Source organism: Ascaphus truei, chromosome 4 (genome assembly GCF_040206685.1).
Source record: "Ascaphus truei isolate aAscTru1 chromosome 4, aAscTru1.hap1, whole genome shotgun sequence".
Classification (NCBI taxonomy): Eukaryota; Metazoa; Chordata; class Amphibia; order Anura; family Ascaphidae; genus Ascaphus; species Ascaphus truei.
Genome location: NC_134486.1, coordinates 310458495 through 310477400, shown reverse-complemented (window position 1 = coordinate 310477400; position 18906 = coordinate 310458495). Strand labels below are relative to the sequence as shown.

The following is an 18906-nucleotide window of genomic DNA, read 5'->3' as shown; positions in this document are numbered from 1 at the left end:
CACAGTGCTGTGCCTTATGTAACTTCTGAGGCTGACACACCTCTGACATCACTAACCATGGACTCAGAGCATGTGACCAGTCCCATCCATACACAGGGCACCCCACCAGGGTGTGAGGGAAAACCTCCATGATTACTGCTGGCATCCCAACACTTACCAGGCCTTACTGCTAGCAGGAGAGATGACTGTAGGCATTTTACATGACCGCTACATTCTCCCCCTGGTGAATCCCATCGTCCTCGCTGGGACCTAAATTTGTATACCTCTTTCCAGGAAGCACTGTAACGGAAAACATAATTAACATCACACAAATTTCCTCATAATGCAGTACACATGAATACAGTCATCCGCCAAGCCCGCCCCGACCAGCAGCCACAGACCCGCGTGATGCACAGTACCACCTAAAAATAGTGATAGGGGTCCGGTTTCTTTACTTCCCTACCCCCCATATCTAGAACGGTAACAGAATAATGCCGTGGTAATCCCCTCTCGGGCCTATATGTTACTTTGTGCTTGTGGATATTTCTTCCAATGGCCCATATGCGGATCAGGTGCTCTATCCGCTCCTCGGCCTTCTTTCCCACCACATCACTCCCCTTACTGACTAAGTGCATCTCAATATTTTCCCGGAGCCACCTATCCCTGTTCTCCTCTATTTCGTCCATTAATGGCTCAGGGACATACGGGTACTCCAACCCGTGGGATGACTTGTAACGAGCCATTATGGCCCGTTCGGCCCTACTGATCCTAGTCAGGTCAGCCTTACCTGCCCTCCCAGGTAGCACCCATGATAGGGGTTCGTCAGGGTCCACTGGGTCTGACAAGATGCTGGGACCCATAGGTTCTATCTCCCTATGCTCTATTTGAAGCCAGCGCTCCTGCAGTTCCCTGTCCCTCTGTTCTGGGGTAAACTCTCCCACCGCCCACCAATAGTCCACTACATTCTCTCGCCGGATGAGGAACCGAGTGCGGTCCATCCAGGCCGAGTACCCTTCAAATAATGGGGCCCACCAACGGTTCTCCCGAAACCTGTTTAACCTCCCTGACTCCCTATCATCGTCCATGGAAAATACCCCTGATGACCGCTCAGATCGCGGTACAGACCACCTAGACGATCCCGGGGCCTTTTTTACCGGCGCCGGAACTGCAGGGGGCAACCACCGGCCTACCGCAGCCGCTCTCAATTCTCCCCCTCCCCTGGAGATACCTTCCGTAGCGCCACTGCGCTGTCTTTCCCCAGTCCGTCTCCCCTCCTCTTCTGAGGGAATGTCCACTGATTCCAGGCTAGGCGGGGAACCCGGGGACCGTGTGACAGGGGCAGGGGTCTTAGCTAGGGCATGGGGTTGGGCATACGGACGGGGTAGCGATTGCCACGGGGCTGCGACCCGTTCCTGGCTGTCCGTAGATATTTCAAAGGATGATACTTCACCCTCCTCAGTCCTCAGATCGCCCGTCCAGCTTCTGAGCCGTTGAGGTGATTGGGGACCTTCCCCCAATCGCCGAAGCGTCGCTGCAACTTCTCCATGGGTTCCGCCGTCACCACCGGAAGCGATGTCTTCCCCGGAACCGTCGCCATCTTGCGTGGGACCCCCATGCGGGATCTCTTCTTCCACGACGACATCCGGTTGCTCCGCCGTCGCCGCCGGAAGTGATGCCGCCACTCCACGTGCGCTCGGGGCCTGGCGCGGCCCTTCCAGCGCTTCGCCGTCTGCTGTAACCAAGTAAGTAATAGGGCTGCTTGGCTTACCCATCCGCAGGGGTATAGGCGTCTCTCTCCCGTCTCCTAGATCAGGTCCTGGGATGGCGGGACTCCGTCTGTCGGCTCGCCGATCTGCGGGGGACGCCCTGTTCTCAAGGCCACCACTCACCCCACGGGGTGTCGCCCTTCCGGTCTGCCTTCTTGGCTCCGCTTTTAACACCACCAGCTCACGGAGGTCCTCGTCCGAGTAATCCCCTTTCCCTGACTTAGGGGTCTCCGAGCGGAGTGAAAGTCTCTTTCCCCCGATTGCGGGGGGTGATTCAACCGCCTCGATCGCCACTGACCCAGCCGACTTGACCGGCTCCAGTCCCTTGCCATGTCCCCCGGGGGGGTCAGCAGGCTGAATTGGAATAAATGTGGGCATAGGCCACAGGTACAATGTCCCGCAATGAGGGCAACGTGCCGCCGTATTGACCATGCCTCCGGGCAGCCCGCATTGTAGGCATAGCCCAACCACCGTCTCGGTATTGGCCACCCTCACCACTAGCAACCCGCCGGGTACTGAGTAGGGCTGGGTGGAGACCATCGTGTCCACAGTGGAGGAGCAGGCCATTCTTTGTACAGGAGCCACTTCCTGTACAGGTCTCTCCTTCTCAGTGGTTCCTCGCAACTGACTGATGGAAGTTGCTGGATCCGCCACTCCCTGCTTCGGCTCCTCCCTTCTCTGACAGAGCTGGAACCCGCCCCCAGGGGTTGCAATTATGGGCGGGTCCCACAGGGGAATATCATGCCCCTTAATTAAGGCCGCACCTCTCTCAGTCCTGGGGGGCGCGGTTAGCGTTTTCGCGCCAATTTCCCCACAAGGGTGGGGGTCTTTTCCCGCGGCTAGTTCCCGCCTTCTCCTGGCAGCCGCCCTCCGTGCAAGATAACCATCCTTTTTGCACGGCTCCTCCACGGCCGGAACTACTTTCTGTAGTGGCGCCGTCTGGATATCAGTCCCTGGGCCCAGTGGGTGCATTCCCACAGGCCATAGTTGAAAGTCACTCCCCCTGGTAGAAATCAGGGGAGGGTCCCATAGACTAAGCGGTTGACTCAGCACAGGGGCTGAGTGAGTCACTGTCCATGCAGGCGCAGCCATAGCTTTCGCGCCATGCCCCCCATCAGGGCGGGGCTCTGCTGTTCGTGCCATTCCCGGCCAGCTTTTTGCAAGTTCTGCACCAGCCACATTTTCTGGGACTGTCCCATGCGGTGTCCCTAGCAAACGGGAACCGCCATTTTGATTGACTTTTAAGCCCAAAAAGTCCATTTGTTTGTTCTCCTCGCGGGGTTCTCCCCCAATTATTACAATTTCCTCACACTCTTCAAGGGTGGCCCCTCGCTGTCCCAAGCAGGATAAAAACAGGGCAGCCACAGCCTTCGCTCCGCTCCAGAGCAGACTGGTTAACGATAACTCGGCGACTGTTTGCTCTTCAGTGGGGTGCACGCCACGGGTGCCCTCCCCATCAGCCTCTGGTCGCCATTTTGGGTTCTCCGCGCCACGCGGATCCTCCATTCTTTGGGTTGTCTCACTCTCGTACCAATTATCGTACATGGGGCTCCACTCTGCGGGGCAGCCACCACACCGGCACAATAAAGATTAGCTTCAGATGCACCACCACATGTGTACCTTATCTAGGTGTGACCCAGTGTTGCACTACCTCAGGCTAGGCTCACTCTCTCAGTGTCTGCTGTGACTCCTTCCTCCCAGTCTGTGCTCCCTACGGTGAGTGTCTGGAATGGGCTAGGTACTCTGGCTCTGCCATGCAGTACTTGGGGCGTCTACCTCTCTTGGTCAGCCTAGCGCAGACCCTCTCCAGGATTCCTGACCAAGTTAACAGGCTATCCCTTCTGGCATCCTACCAACTAGCACTGCCTCAAGGTGACTCGGTCAGCTATAGCCCGGCTCCAAACCCCTCACTCCTTTCAGGCCCCTAGGTTGTCCCTGCGAACTGACAATATCACATCAGCCCCCTGATCACCCCTAGGTCCGTCCCTACGCAGCACAGAGTGGCAGCAGACTCTATCCCTGTTTCCCAGTGTGCCTAGCTAGAGCCTGTCCTGATGACAGATCTGATCTCAGCAGCTCGCCTCCAAATGTAACGGTGTTTGTGGCCCGGCCTGACCCACCCAATCTCACATTGGCCCCTGTGGTCTAACCGGTCCCCATTACAGTATGGTAGTGTCTGGTGGTGCACCTGTTGGCTACAGGACTCCTGAGTCTCCCGCATGATGGTGTGTGGGGAGGACCCGTCCAGACAGGCAGCTGAGGTAGTGTGCTGAGTCTCACCTAGTTCCAGTGCAGCGCCTCCACCTCACCAGGGTCCCTGCGTCCGCATGGGGATGATCCTGACGAGGAACTCCTCGGTGGTGCAACTCCCTGTGTAATCACTTGACTCTCACACACAGGGGTTTTTCTGATCAGCTCCATCTTTATTGTCACGGTGGGCATAGCTGCCCTCCACAATGGGGTGTATTTAGCCGATCATCTCGCCCGTGCTCCCCTTTGTTAGGTATGTCACCTAAATCAGGGATTCACTATTCCCGCAGGAATCACTGCCCTGTGCCAGGTCCCTGGACACAGTCTCCCATGGAGTTACTATAACATAACTGACACTCTAGCAGAACTTGAACTACTCCTCTTAGCCGAACTCCTTCCTCAACTCAGACTTCAGGTAGAACTAACTTTAGAACACAGTGCTGTGCCTTATGTAACTTCTGAGGCTGACACACCTCTGACATCACTAACCATGGACTCAGAGCATGTGACCAGTCCCATCCATACACAGGGCACCCCACCAGGGTGTGAGGGAAAACCTCCATGATTACTGCTGGCATGCTCACACTTACCAGGCCTTACTGCTAGCAGGAGAGATGACTGTAGGCATTTTACATGACCGCTACAGATGTATGCTGGGTATTACTCGAAAAGACAGCAAACAGAATGAATGAGTTTGAAACCAAAACACAAGGCTGACATTTCAAAAGGGTTAAAAATAAATACATAATAATAATGGTATTGGGAGACATCACCTACAGCCCATCTCTGACACACACACACACACACCTCCCCCCTTCTCAGTCTGCATTGAGAGCAAGAACGGAAAGCATACAGTAGGAGTATAAAAGGACTCAGATTAGATCCGCCCCCAGCCCAGCACAGGCCTCTTCCTCCTGCTCTCTGATGAAGATCCCACCCCCTCTGCTCACGGAGCGACGGTGACTTGACCTGTCAATCACTGGCTGAGCCGACATAAGCACTCCAGCTTTTATGTCGCTGGAGAGTGCAGCGGTGATTAACAGGTCAGTCATCCCTGTGCACAGCACAAGCGGGAAATTTTAGTCGCTCAAGCAATCAGGTCCCCCGGGACATACTCACCCATTCATTGCAGGGCTTACCATTTTTACTTCGTTGCAAATGCAAAAAAGTAGGATGCATATTTTATTAGTATCAAAATGGCCACTCTGAAAGCTTGAAAAATGAATCCCTTTGCCCTGTAAGTTCTCAAGGACCTAGTCATTACGTCACGGGTCTGGCACCACTCCAGCGGCCGCATGACGTTTTTTCTGGTTTAGAAAACCAGTGAGGAAACAGAGCAGGGTCTTTCCTATTCTGTTTCCTCCAAAATGGCGGTGCGGTCACATTAACGCTATTGAAGGCAGTAACGTGATCGTATCTGTGCCGGGGGGGTCTTGGTACTTCGGTACCACAACCCCTCTGGCAATCAAAGGGTTAACGCAGCAATCTGCACTGTGCTGGCTTTTTGCCCCGAGTCAAACGTGGTCTAGTGGCCAATACAAAGTCACAACTCTCTTTTGGGCAACAGGTTAATTTTTGATTATCTGCCCATTATTAGACCATTCCACTTCCAGAAAACGGCTCAAGGCGGGGCTCTTGAAATCACCTTTCCAAGCCACGATTGATTCTTCACTCCACCTTTTGGAGTTTTTGAAAAGCGCGTAGGAGCAGGGCTCGCTCTCTGTCTATGCGCTATTCAAGACATTGAGATTAGTATATTGAACCCATTCAGGCATAGCTCTCACGTGTTATTATAATTGATCTGATCGTTTTTTTAAACATTCAGTTATCACCAGCACAACTGTGAGCTTCTGCTTAGTTTCATTCAACAGATATTTTTTTGGCGTTTCTTGGCTGTAAAGTGAACTAAACTGGAAATAAGAATAAGCAAGGAAAAATTGTGAACACTAACTACTGAAAAATCAATCATCTTGTGCATATTACGGATCATATAATTTTAATTAAAAAATTAAATAGTAATTTTAGATGCCTCTAGAATATATTGTATATGAAAACATTTTTTTAAAACAATCTCGTAGGGCAAATGAGCTCGCTACACTTGACCATACATTTGTGTTGGCTGTGATTCAATGTCTGCAAAGTGTAATTTTAAAACTAATACCCTATTTCCTCGATTCTAAGACGCCATCGATTCTAAGACGCACCCTTGATTTAATAAAAAAAATTGGGGGAAAAAACCCCACTATATTAAATGTGCAGAATTTTTTTTCGGGGGGGAGAGAGAGGGGGCGGGGGGGGGGAAGAGAGAGAGAGGGTGCGTTGGGGGGAAGAGAGAGAGAGGAAAGAGAGAGAGAGAGAGAGAGGGGAGAAGAGAGAGAGAGGGGTGGGGGGAGAGAGAGAGAGTGGGAGAGTTGGGGGGAAGAGAGAGGGAAGAGAGCGAAGAGAGAGAGAGGGGGGGAAGAGAGAGAGAGAGGGGGGGAAGAGAGAGAGAGAGAGGGGAGGGAGAGACAGAGAGAGGGGGGGAAGGGAGAGAGAGAGGGAAGAGAGAGGAGAGGGAGGGGGGAAGAGAGCGAGAGATGAGGGGGGAGAGGGGGGGAGAGAGGGGGGAGAGAGAGAGAGGGGGGGGAGAGAGGAGAGAGAGAGAGAGGGGGGGGAGAGAGGAGAGAGAGGAGGGAGAGAGGAGAGAGAGGGGGAGAAAGAGGGGGGAGAGGGGGAAAGGAGGGAGAGATGGGGAAAGTGGGGAGAGAGGGGGAAAGGGGAGAGGGGGAGAGAGGGGAATGGGGGAGAGAAGGGAATGGGGGAGAGAAGGGGGAGGGGAGAGAATGGAGAAAGGAGAGAAGGGGGAGAGAGATTGGAGGGAAGGGGAGAGAATGAAAGGGTACACACACAGAGACAGACACACAGAGAGACAGACACATACACACACAGAGACACACACATACACAGAGAGAGAAAAACACACAGAGACAGACACATACACACACAGAGAGACAGACACACACACACACAGAGACACATACACACACAGAGAGACACACACATACACAGAGAGAGAAAAACACAGAGAGACAGACACGGGTGGGGGTGGCTTGTGGTGCCGGCTGCACAGCTGTGAATAGCAGAGGCAGACGGAGGGAACGTGGGGCATGCAGCAGCCACACACTGCTGAATGAATCTCTCCTGTGTGGGGGCGGCACTTCCAACAAGCAGAGCGGGGGAGGAGGGGGGCTTGTGGTGCATGCAGCGGCCGAACACACACTGCTCCTTTGGGGACCAGCACTTGGAGCAAGGGGGAGGGGGGGCTTGTAGTGCCGGCAGCACAGCTGTGAGTAGCAGAGGCAGACAGAGGGCTTTTGGGGCATGCAGCCACACACTGCTGAATCAATCTCTCCTGTGTGAGGGTGGTAATTCCAGCAAGGGGGTGGGGGGGGGGGACGCACGGGGCATGCAGCCGAACATACACTGCTCCTTTGGGGACCGGCACTTGGAGCAAGCTAGGGGGGAGCGCTGGACATGCAGCCGAACAAACACTGCTCCTTTGGGGACCGGCACTTGGAGGGGGGGGGGGGGTTTGGTGGCAGAGTCGCGGGACACACTGCTCCTCTGTGTGGGGGCGGGGGGGGGGGGGCAGAAACACAGGGCAAACGCTGAAAGCTGCAGCGCCCCCTGGCTGTTTTTTTTGTGTGTTTTTTTCAATACATCGATTCTAGGACGCAGTCCCTATTTCAGCCACGTGAAAAAGGGAAAAAAAGTGCGTCTTAGAATCGAGGAAATACGGTATTTGTATACAAGTGTTATATATGAGAAGGAGTGGCTCAGTGAGTAAAGACACTGACTGACACTGAGATTGCTGCAGGAGCCTGGTTCAATTCCTGGTGTCGGCTCCTTGTGACCTTGGGCAAGTCACTTTATCTCCCTGTGCCTCAGGCACCAAAAACATAGATTGTAAGCCCCACGGGGCAGGGACCTGTGCCTGCAAAATGTCTCTGTAAAGCGCTGCGTACAATTAGCAGCGCTATACAAGAACATGCTATTATTAATATTATATACATATATACACACACACACACACATATATATATATATATCACAAAAATATGTAGCGCTCAGGTGGATATAAGTGATATTATAAATGAAAAATAAAATAATAAAATATATTATATATATCTCCCACGTACTGTATGGTTGCTTTTTTTAATCCTGTAAGTGCATTTCCTTTGGGCTGCAGTTTTTTTGATAAATGTACTCTATTGTTTAAACAGTTACATGCTATGGAGCTTGCGCTTCTGTTTGTTTTTATATATATATATATATATATATATATATATATATATATATATATATATATATAATCAAAAAATAAATAGATGATACCGAAGCTAACGAAATGCTTTTATTTGTGCGAGCTTTCGAGATACACTGATCTCTTCCGGTTAACACGGTACTGATACCTCTACATATATATATATATATATATATATATAGTGCAGAATAAATGAGTTCTTCAGTATTAGGTGATACCTTTTTTATTGGACTAACAATTTATGTCATAGGACAAGCTTTCGAGAGTTCTCCTCTCTTCTTCAGGTCAAGCAATACTGATTTACACAGGAATCAATGCTAAAACAGTGTAGAGAAAAAAAAACAAAAAAAAACAGATATTTACTGTAGATAAGGTCGGGTGTTAAGTGTTTGAAGCCAAGGGACAGTGTCAAAGAAAGGTGGGGAAGGGATGCTGGGGGGGGGGGGGGGGGAAGAGAAAGTGTGGATAAGAATAGAGGCAAGCAGGATAATTACAGACAATTTTGGTAGGGTGTGAGAAAACCCATGTCCACATTAAGTCCCTTGGTTTTGGTGTCAAAGAGTCTTATCATTCTGAGCTCAAATGTTTTCCGTTCTTGGGTGCTTTTAAACATTCCATTGAGGATTTTGATTTTTAAATCATTTATGGAATGATCTGGTTGTGAGAAGTGATGTCCCACAGGTGAGCAGTATCTTCCTTCTTCGTGATGGAGTATAGAGTGTCTGTGCATATTCATTCTTCCTTGTAATTTTTGGCTGGTTTCCCCAATGTAGCAACCTTGGTCACATTTGTTGCATTGAATCATATACACTGTATATATACATATACATATACATATACATACAGTATATATATATATATATACACACACACACACACACACTTTTTTTTCATTCTTTAACCTTATTTCAGATCCCAAACATTTGCCCTGCAGATTTATAATCTCTGCACCAAAAAGAGAGGACATCCCAAATAAGATGATCAACAGTAGGCCGATTTTCAAAAGAATAAATTACCACCAAAAAAAGTTCTTCCAAATGAAACAACATGTTATGGTGAAATCAACCATGGTCGAGAACACTAGACACACCTAGGGCCTCATGCAGAGAGCAGCGCTATATAGAATTGGAGAGGGGGAAAAATTGTAGCATTTTTGGAGAGTTTTTTTCTCCATATGCAGAAAGGGCAGAAAACTGCATTAACAAGCCTTTCTGCATATGGAGAGTTTCAACCAGCGCTATAAGCGCTGTTGAAACTTGTAGGGAAAAAATCGCGTTTTTTTTTTTTCCCCCTCTCCACCGGCTGCGGAGCGCCAGCTGCTTGGTGGAGGAAAAATGTTGAAAATCGCGCCATTTTTTTGGCGCAAACAGCCACTAGATGGCAATCGCGGCTCTCTGCATACGGCAGAAAAAAAAACTGGAGAGATTAGAAACTCTCCAGCCGCGCGGCGAATTTAAAAAAAAAAATGCCGCTTTTTTTAAAACTTGCCGGTTTCTGCCTTTCTCAAGGCAGAATTCGCCAATTAATGCCGCTTTCGCTTTTTGCGCTGCTCTCTGCATGAGGCCCCAAGTCCCTCTAAAGTATCTGCGGTGTTTCTGAATGCACGGGGCGAACATGGTGAACAAATGCTTTGGAGGATTCTTAAAATCAGTATCTAATTTCTTCCAGTGCCAATGTTGGTAAATCCTCAAATCTACAGGTATTCCCCCCCCCCCCCATCCTTTGATTGCAAAGTAATTATTACACCCGTAGTGTAAAAAACAAAACAAAAAAAACCCAGCATGAATTCAGCAGATGCGAAGAAGAGTTAAACTATCATTTTATATGGTTAAAAGAAGTACACTTGTTAATTTAAGCGTGATTGACTCTAAAGATGCAAATGACGCAATTTCCTTTTATTGGCCCGCTACGTGTGATTGATTTTCTAATAACTTTTAGTAAGGAAACAACATTTTAAAAAAGGGGGTCTGGTGTATGTCTTTGAAAGAGGCAATCCAAGCTGCACTTGAAAAATTATTATTTTTTTAATATATGCAGCATTTGATCACCTTTATTGAAAACGAATTACCTAAGCTGCTGATCGATTAGGCTGCGGCCACGCTGGCGCTGACCGCGCTCATGCTTGAAAGAGGTGACATCACCAACTCTCTAAGCATGAGCACCGGGTGTTATGGCTATTTCGCAACGCGCGCGGGGGGCATTGCGGGCAAGCTGAGCGAGCTTGAAAGTTATTTTTTTTTGTTTATTCAAGCGCAGAGCATGGGTGAGCGCGCGCACCGCGTGAGCGGGGACTTACACATATAGATTTCTGTAAGTAAAAGCGGCAAGCACCACACGCTCAGCACTAGCATGGCCGCAGCCTTAGTTCCCCCTTGATTAATCAGCTAAGACCCAGCTTCCTAGGGTTCACTAAATTGCTGCCTTTTAGTTTCCACCAATTCTTCAGTCAGTGTAACTCAGCAGAGATATTGAATCCTTATATAACGAAGGTAACATTATCTATTGTTACAGTTTATAACCTACTGGGAATATTGGCAACAAATTATCCACAACAGGAAAGTGTTACAAAGATCTTGCACTGCCGGGGAGGTGGGTTAAAACCTGCTATAGAAATCAAAGGATGCTCAGTATATTAAAACTCATTGAAAATGGCAATACGTTGAATTTTAAATTATTTTTAGTAAGTACCATTTAATACTACAGAACTGATTTATTTTATTTAAAAAAATTTAAAAAAAACACATTTAGGATATTGCACGGATTGCTCCTTTAATTCCCTCAATACCAAAGGCTAACGGTCCTGCCACACATTGCTTCACGATACTTTGTAAGCCACTCTGGAAGTGTCCGGGGTTATCTGCAGAGCAATCATCAGCTCCTTTGAGACACAATGGAGTCATGTCCTGCATTCTCCTTTCTCATTTCCATGACTTCATCTAAGCTTATTGGATTTGTGGTGTAATGAAAAAGCAGAGAGCTTCTAAATTGTGCGTCTCAATTATAGTTTGGAAGATCAGATAATTAGAGTTCAATAACACCTGTTTCTACAATGCTCAGCTCCCTTTTCATGAACAATGATACAAATTGCCCTCCTTTATTCAGCCGCCTCATTTCAAGTTTGTACTTTCAGGCATAGTTGCACACAAGATGTCGATGATTCCTCTCCTGTAAGAGGGTGGACAGCGCCAATTCTCAAAGGCCACAAACAGGTCAGGTTTTAAGGATATCCATGCTTCAGCACAGGTGGATCAATCAGCGTCTCAGACAAAGACTGATCCGCTTGTGCTGAAGCAGGGATATCCTTAAAAGCTGACCTGTTGGTGGCCACCACTGTCCTATAGGGTACTGGATAAGCCATAAGTGGAAGTTATTGAACCATAGCCTAACATTTGATCATTGATCATTCATGAGATAACATTGAATCATGTCTTAAGATTTTTTTTACTAGTATATATTTGTCAAACCTGTATTTACTTCAAATCGTTATAATATTTGAAATCAATACAACACATCACCGACACATACGTTTGCTCTTGTTCTCAAAGATCCGAGTCTGCTAAATAGGGTCATCGTTTACAAACCATTTCACAAACATGGCCCAATCTATTCAATAAACACCCCTCCCCCCGGATCTTTGAGAACAAGAGCAAACGTATGTCTCTGTGATGTGTTGATTTTAAAAAATATATATATATATATTTATATAACGCTCTGCTTGCCATGTGCAGGCTGTCAAACTTGTATTTAATTGTTAAATTACTGAACAAACATGAGCCCACAGAGTATGCACTGAATAAAGCAATGAATAAACAAGAGTATGCAGCAGGAGAATGAATAACTTCGGGAGCTCAAGCTAGGTAAGTGAATGGAAAGCCTGCACAGTCCAATTAATAAGTGAACTAATTATTCAGAGTTGACAATTCCTGTAAAAAGATGAGTACAAGTCTCTGTGATGTATTGGGCAAACTAGATATGTATGCTGTAGGCGTTGCATTAGTTCACATTTCTTGTTATTGCGCTGAAATAGTTTTCTCTGCATTGGGCTATTGTGTTTACTGAAAACTCGCCTTATAAAGTTATGTCTTTAGGGGAAGAAGAAAAGCAGTAGAATACTCAACCTGTGTAAAACTTCACCGCTTTTAGTTTTTTCTTTTCCCTCTTCAAAATATAATTTCTGCAATGCTGCCAAAAGCATGTTTTTCCTCCTAAATCAATAGTACTAGAATAAGAAAGAGGCAGAAGGGAAGCATCGCCGATGGAGGCATCCCGAGATAACCTTTTACAATTCAGTACTTGTAAAATGATTGCTTTGAGTTACAGTAGAGACTTTCTGATGGCCTTTATTTTGTAATGATTTTGGCATCGCCTCGATTTCAAAGTCCATTCAATGAAGCAAAAAAAAAAAAGGGTTTTGCTTTACCATATCATAAAATCATATACAGCAAATGTTCACCTGGCACCAATATCCACTAATGCAAAGTGAAGTCCGTTACTTCCATTCCTTATACGCTACCAAGCTGGAGATCTTCCAATTCATACAACAAATAAAATGGTGTATACTTACATTAAATTTGATGATGTCGTATATCAAGTAACGTGGCACAACTTTTCCATTAACCTTGTCGATGATCATTTCCTTCGAGGATATAAAAAAAAAGAAAGAAATGACATATTACTATTTGTTTATTTGAACTTCAGGTTAAGGAGGAAAATCACAAAGACAAATGAATCAATTGCAGATTATCTGCAGGGTAAATTATGTAACACAAAAGTAAGAACTAGAGAACAACAATGCACTGGCAGTCGTAAGCACTTCAGTACCAGAGAGCCCCAATATCCCTCTGGCAAAGGAGAAGTTTAATAGTGCGCAATTTGTCACACCAAAAAAAACCTTATTGTTGTGGAGTATGTATGTATGTATGTATGTATGTACGTATGTATGTACTGTATGTCTTTATTTATATAGAGCCATTAGTGTACATAGCGCTTCACATTAGTAATACACGTGACAATCATATAAATAACAAATAATACAAATAACAGGTCATGGGAATAAGTGCTTCAGACATAAAAGTAAAATTTTGGAAGAGGAGCCCCTGCTCCGGGGAGCTTACAATCTAATTGTTGGGGAGAACGTACAGAGACAGTAGGAGGGCGTTCTGGTAAGTGTGTCTGCACGGGGCCAAGCTTAATGTATCGTATAGTATTAGCCACGGTGTTACTCATATGCTCCTTTAAACAAGTGTGTCTTAAAGGTGGATAGAGAGGGTGCTAGTCGGGTATTGAGGGGAAGGGCATTCCAGAGGTGCAGGGCAGAAAGTGACAGGTTTAAGGCAGCATATGTGAGCATATTATTAGTTGTCTTATGTTCACGTGTACTTATATGCAAGAAAAAAAACAACAACTGAGCAGGGTATGGGGGGGGTGGGGAGAGACTCTGACATGCAAAGTAATTTGTATTTTATTCAAAGTTGCTCATTTTTTAATCATAAACTTTAAAATAAAGAGAGGATGTCCACATAACGTTTAAAAATTATTAGTAAACAACTAGAATGTTAAATACTCTACCTACTTAATGAGAATTAAAGGCCCATGTTTACTGTGCTATGCTGTAAGACATCTTGAGGCCCATTCAGGTGTATGAACCATAAAGGGTCTTATGACATTTCACAGCTTAGTACAGGGGAACGCAAACTTTCCCCCGCTGCGTCCGCCTTCCTGCTCTCCCTCCCCCCTGCTCACGCCACCCTCCTTACCTTGCCTTCGGCGTCAAATTACGCTGCGTTGTCATGGCAATGTGACGTTGCATGACCCTGCGCCATCATTTGACGTCGCCGAATACAAGGTAAGGGACATTGCAGAGGCCTCTCGCGATCCCCCGGCTTTTAATTTAAATGCCTTGGGGAAGAGCGTGGGGCCTCTGCAACTGCCTCCTCCCCCCTCACCCCCCCCCCCCTTGAAAAATCTTCCCCCTCCCGCCCCCAGTTTGCGCACCCCTGGCTTAGTACATGTGGTCCAAACTTCCTTAGGCTGGAAGATCATATCACCCATCTAGTAATTATGGATTTTATTTGTAGTCCCTTCCAACACATGGAGGTTAATTTCATCAAAGAAGTATATTTACTGCAATGTGTTACGTGACAAGAAAGTAAAACTTGCATGTCAAATGTCACCAACAAGGTGACAAAGATAATCTCCCCTACGTGCAATACCTTAATAAGATTCAGTGCCCAGAGTTATAATTTGTCAAACTCCTGCTGCAGATTGCGTGCTACAGTACTGCATATCCACAATCACCAGCAAATGTAAATCTGACGATTAAGACCTTTGGGTAGGTTTTATAAAATGAGGTCTACAAGTAACAGAGAAGCCCAATGCTACATCCAGTATGACAAAAATACACAGAAAAATACCAATATATTCTCTTGAAAAAGGGTCATTTAGTTTAACCCTTTAGCCAAAGCATTGTAAGCCTGCAAGCCACGGCAAGGCAGACCCAGTTCGCAAGTCCTAACACTACCAGATAAAATACTAATATACCTCTATTAGGATTCAAATTCTCATTTACCACTATTAGGAGGGAGAAAGACCAACATTGGATCTATATCCAGTAGAATGAAAAAGACAATAGCTCTCCTTTTTTACACGTATATACAGATATATTTTGTGGGGGCTCAGGAGTTCCTAAAAAGAGCTTGCTGGGGTTCTGTGTGTTGTTTGTTAACTTATTTTCAGCTGTCTCAGCTGTTGGAGGTTAGTGGCTCCTCCTTCCCAGGTTTAAAGCCTGCCCCTCCCCACTTCCCAAGTCAGCCGGTCTTTATCATTCTACTGGATATAGATCCAATGTTGGTCTTTCTCCCTCCTAATAGAGGTAAATGAGAATTTTAATCCTAATAGAGGTATATTAGTATTTTATCTGGTAGTGTTAGGACTTGTGAACTGGGTCTGCCTTGTCGTTGCTCGCAGGCTTACAATGCTTTGGCCAAAGGGTTAAACTACATGACCCTTTTTCAAGAGAATATATTAGTATGTTACTGTGTATTTTTGTCATATTGGATGTAGCATTGAGCTTCTCTGTCGCTTGTAGTATACATTTGCCACGCTCAATAGCTCTCCTTTTTGACATTATATACATATATATTTTGTGGGTGCTCAGGGGTTCCTAAAAAGAGCTTGCTGGGGTTCTGTGTGTTTATAAAATGAGGGGCATTTAACAAAATCGGGGAATTAATTAATCCCATAATGCTGCAACAAAAATTTACTTTTAGACATTTTCTTTTAAATAGTTACTAACATTGCAGGGGCCATCTACTTGCAAGTTACTGACAAAAGCTGGACAAGATTCAGTAGTAGAACTACTGTATCCAGAGGCATAGCTATAGCCCGGGCAAACGCTCTTGGGGGGCCTTCTCTCCCCCTCCCCTGTCCGTGGCACATTGCAGGGCCTGAGATGCAGGAAGAAAGGACAGAGGGAAATCACTTCCTCTGCAGAGCCTCCGTAGGTGGGTGGGGCCTGGGTCAGGGGACAGGGCCCTGAGATGCAGTAGGAAGGACAGAGGGGAAATCCCTTCCTCTGCAGAGCCTCCGTGGGTGGGCGGGGCCTAGGTCAGGGGGCGGGGCCTCAAGTAGTGCAGCGTGCTGGAGCTGCAGCCTGAGAGACAGGCAGGAAAAGGTGAGAGGGAGGGGAAGGGTTAAATCACAGGGGTAAAAAAAAAAAGACATGAAAGGGAAGAATACAGAAAAGAAGAGACAGAGAAAATGAAGTACAAGAGAGAAATACAGAGGGGAGAGAGCGAGAGAGCAACAAAGAGAGAGCGCAACAGAGAGAGAGCGCAACAGAGAGAGAGCGAGAGAGCAACAAAGAGAGAGAAAGCAACAGAAGGAGGTAGAGAGCAACAAAGAGAGAGGGAGAGCAACAGAGAGAGCAACAAAGAGAGAGGAGAGAGCGCAACAAAGAGAGAGAGCGAGAGAGAGAGAGAGAGAGAGAGAGAGACAGCAAAGAGAGAAAAGCAGACATGAGGGGGAGAAGAGAGAGAAAAGAGAAGGATGCTGGGAAAAGAAACGTCAGGTTGTTAGAGGATGTCAGGGGAAAATATATGGGGGATTAAAATGGCATGTGTGAGAGAAGAGGGAGGAAAAAAGACATGAGGGTGAAATAAGATAAATATATGAGGGGAGAACAGAGAGAATGATTTGAGCAGTGTAAGAAGAGAGAGTTTGGTGGAGGGGCAGAGAAAGTAATGCTGGGGAGAAAAAATTGCAATCAGAAAATTAATAGAGCCCGTTTTTTTTTTGCCCAGGGGCCTGCGCACGTCTAGCTGCACCACTGACTGTAACATATTCAGTTTATAGAAACACTGTGCTTTTTTTTTAGTTTTCATCATGGAAAACCATTAAAAATGAGACCGATTAACAAAATCATGACTTTCTTTTTTTTTTTTGTAACTTAAATTTTTATTGGTTTACAGCAGTGGTTCCCAAACTTTTTCGGTTCAAGGCTCCCCAAGGCAATCAGAATTTTTTCAAGGCTCCCCAAGGCGATCAGGATTTTTTCAAGGCTCCCCAAGGCAATCAGAATTTTTTCAAGGCGATCAGGATTTTTACGCGGCGCCCAAAGTAAAAACAAAGGTGTATATACATACCTAACAGTTACAGCGCGCAGTTGGTGTCTCTCTCAGACACTCTCACTCTCTCAGACACTCTCACTCTCTCAGACACTCTCACTCTCTCAGACACTCTCACTCTCTCTCTGACCTCACTCTCTCTCTGACCTCACTCTCTCTCTGACCTCACTCTCTCTCTGACCTCACTCTCTCTCTGACCTCACTCTCTCTCTCTGACCTCACTCTCTCTCTCTGACCTCACTCTCTCTGACCTCACTCTCTCTCTCTCTGACCTCACTCTCTCTCTCTCTCTCTGACCTCACTCTCTCTCTCTCTCTGACCTCACTCTCTCTCTCTCTCTGACCTCACTCTCTCTCTCTCTGACCTCACTCTCTCTCTCTCTGACCTCACTCTCTCTCTCTCTGACCTCACTCTCTCTCTCTCTCTCTGACCTCACTCTCTCTCTCTCTCTCTGACCTCACTTTCTCTCTCTCTCTCTGACCTCACTCTCTCTCTCTCTGACCTCACTCTCTCTCTCTCTGACCTCACTCTCTCTCTCTCTCTGACCTCACTCTCTCTCTCTCTCTGACCTCACTCTCTCTCTCTCTTTTTTCAAGGCGATCAGGATTATTACGCGGCGCCCAAAGTAAAAACAAAGGTGTATATACATACCTAACAGTTACAGTTGGTGTCTCTCTCAGACACTCTCACTCTCTCAGACACTCTCACTCTCTCAGACACTCTCACTCTCTCTCTGACCTCACTCTCTCTCTGACCTCACTCTCTCTCTGACCTCACTCTCTCTCTCTGACCTCACTCTCTCTCTCTGACCTCACTCTCTCTCTCTGACCTCACTCTCTCTCTCTGACCTCACTCTCTCTCTGACCTCACTCTCTCTCTCTCTGACCTCACTCTCTCTCTCTCTCTGACCTCACTCTCTCTCTCTCTCTCTGACTTCACTCTCTCTCTCTCTCTCTGACCTCACTCTCTCTCTGACCTCACTCTCTCTCTCTCTGACCTCACTCTCTCTCTCTCTGACCTCACTCTCTCTCTCTCTGACCTCACTCTCTCTCTCTCTGACCTCACTCTCTCTCTCTCTCTTTGACCTCACTCTCTCTCTCTCTTTGACCTCACTCTCTCTCTCTCTGACCTCACTCTCTCTCTCTCTGACCTCACTCTCTCTCTCTGACCTCACTCTCTCTCTCTCTGACCTCACTCTCTCTCTCTCTGACCTCACTCTCTCTCTCTCTGACCTCACTCTCTCTCTCTCTCTGACCTCACTTTCTCTCTCTCTTTGACCTCACTCTCTCTCTCTCTCTCTTTGACCTCACTCTCTCTCTCTCTCTCTCTCTGACCTCTCTCTCTCTCTCTCTCTCTCTGACCTCACTCTCTCTCTCTCTCTCTCTGACCTCACTCTCTCTCTCTCTCTCTCTGACCTCACTCTCTCTCTCTCTCTGACCTCACTGTCTCTCTCTCTCTCTCTCTCTGACCTCACTGTCTCTCTCTCTCTCTGACTCACTCTCTCTCTGACCTCTCTCTCTCTCTCTGACCTCTCTCTCTCTCTCTCTGACCTCTCTCTCTCTCTCTGACCTCTCTCTCTCTCTCTGACCTCTCTCTCTCTCTCTGACCTCTCTCTCTCTGACCTCTCTCTCTCTCTGACCTCTCTCTCTCTCTCTCTCTCTCTCTCTCTCTCTCTGACCTCTCTCTCTCTCTCTCTCTCTCTCTGACCTCACTGTCTCTCTCTCTCTCTCTCTCTGACCTCACTGTCTCTCTCTCTCTCTCTCTCTGACCTCACTGTCTCTCTCTCTCTCTCTGACCTCACTGTCTCTCTCTCTCTCTGACCTCTCTCTCTCTCTGACCTCTCTCTCTCTCTCTCTGACCTCTCTCTCTCTCTCTGACCTCTCTCTCTCTCTCTGACCTCTCTCTCTCTCTCTGACCTCTCTCTCTCTCTCTGACCTCTCTCTCTCTCTCTGACCTCTCTCTCTCTCTCTGACCTCTCTCTCTC

At 47.1% G+C, this 18906-nt stretch overlaps 1 protein-coding gene across 3 annotated transcripts in view; it reads right to left on the bottom strand.

The window, feature by feature from the left end:
• Positions 1 to 18906, bottom strand: part of RNGTT (RNA guanylyltransferase and 5'-phosphatase) — a 416958-nt gene that overhangs the window by 258909 nt on the left and 139143 nt on the right. For all 3 annotated transcript variants that reach the window (XM_075597840.1, XM_075597839.1, XM_075597838.1), the window contains exon 10: positions 12863 to 12934. In XM_075597840.1, coding sequence (XP_075453955.1) covers positions 12863 to 12934 — 72 coding nt within the window. The remainder of the gene's footprint in view (positions 1 to 12862; positions 12935 to 18906) is intronic.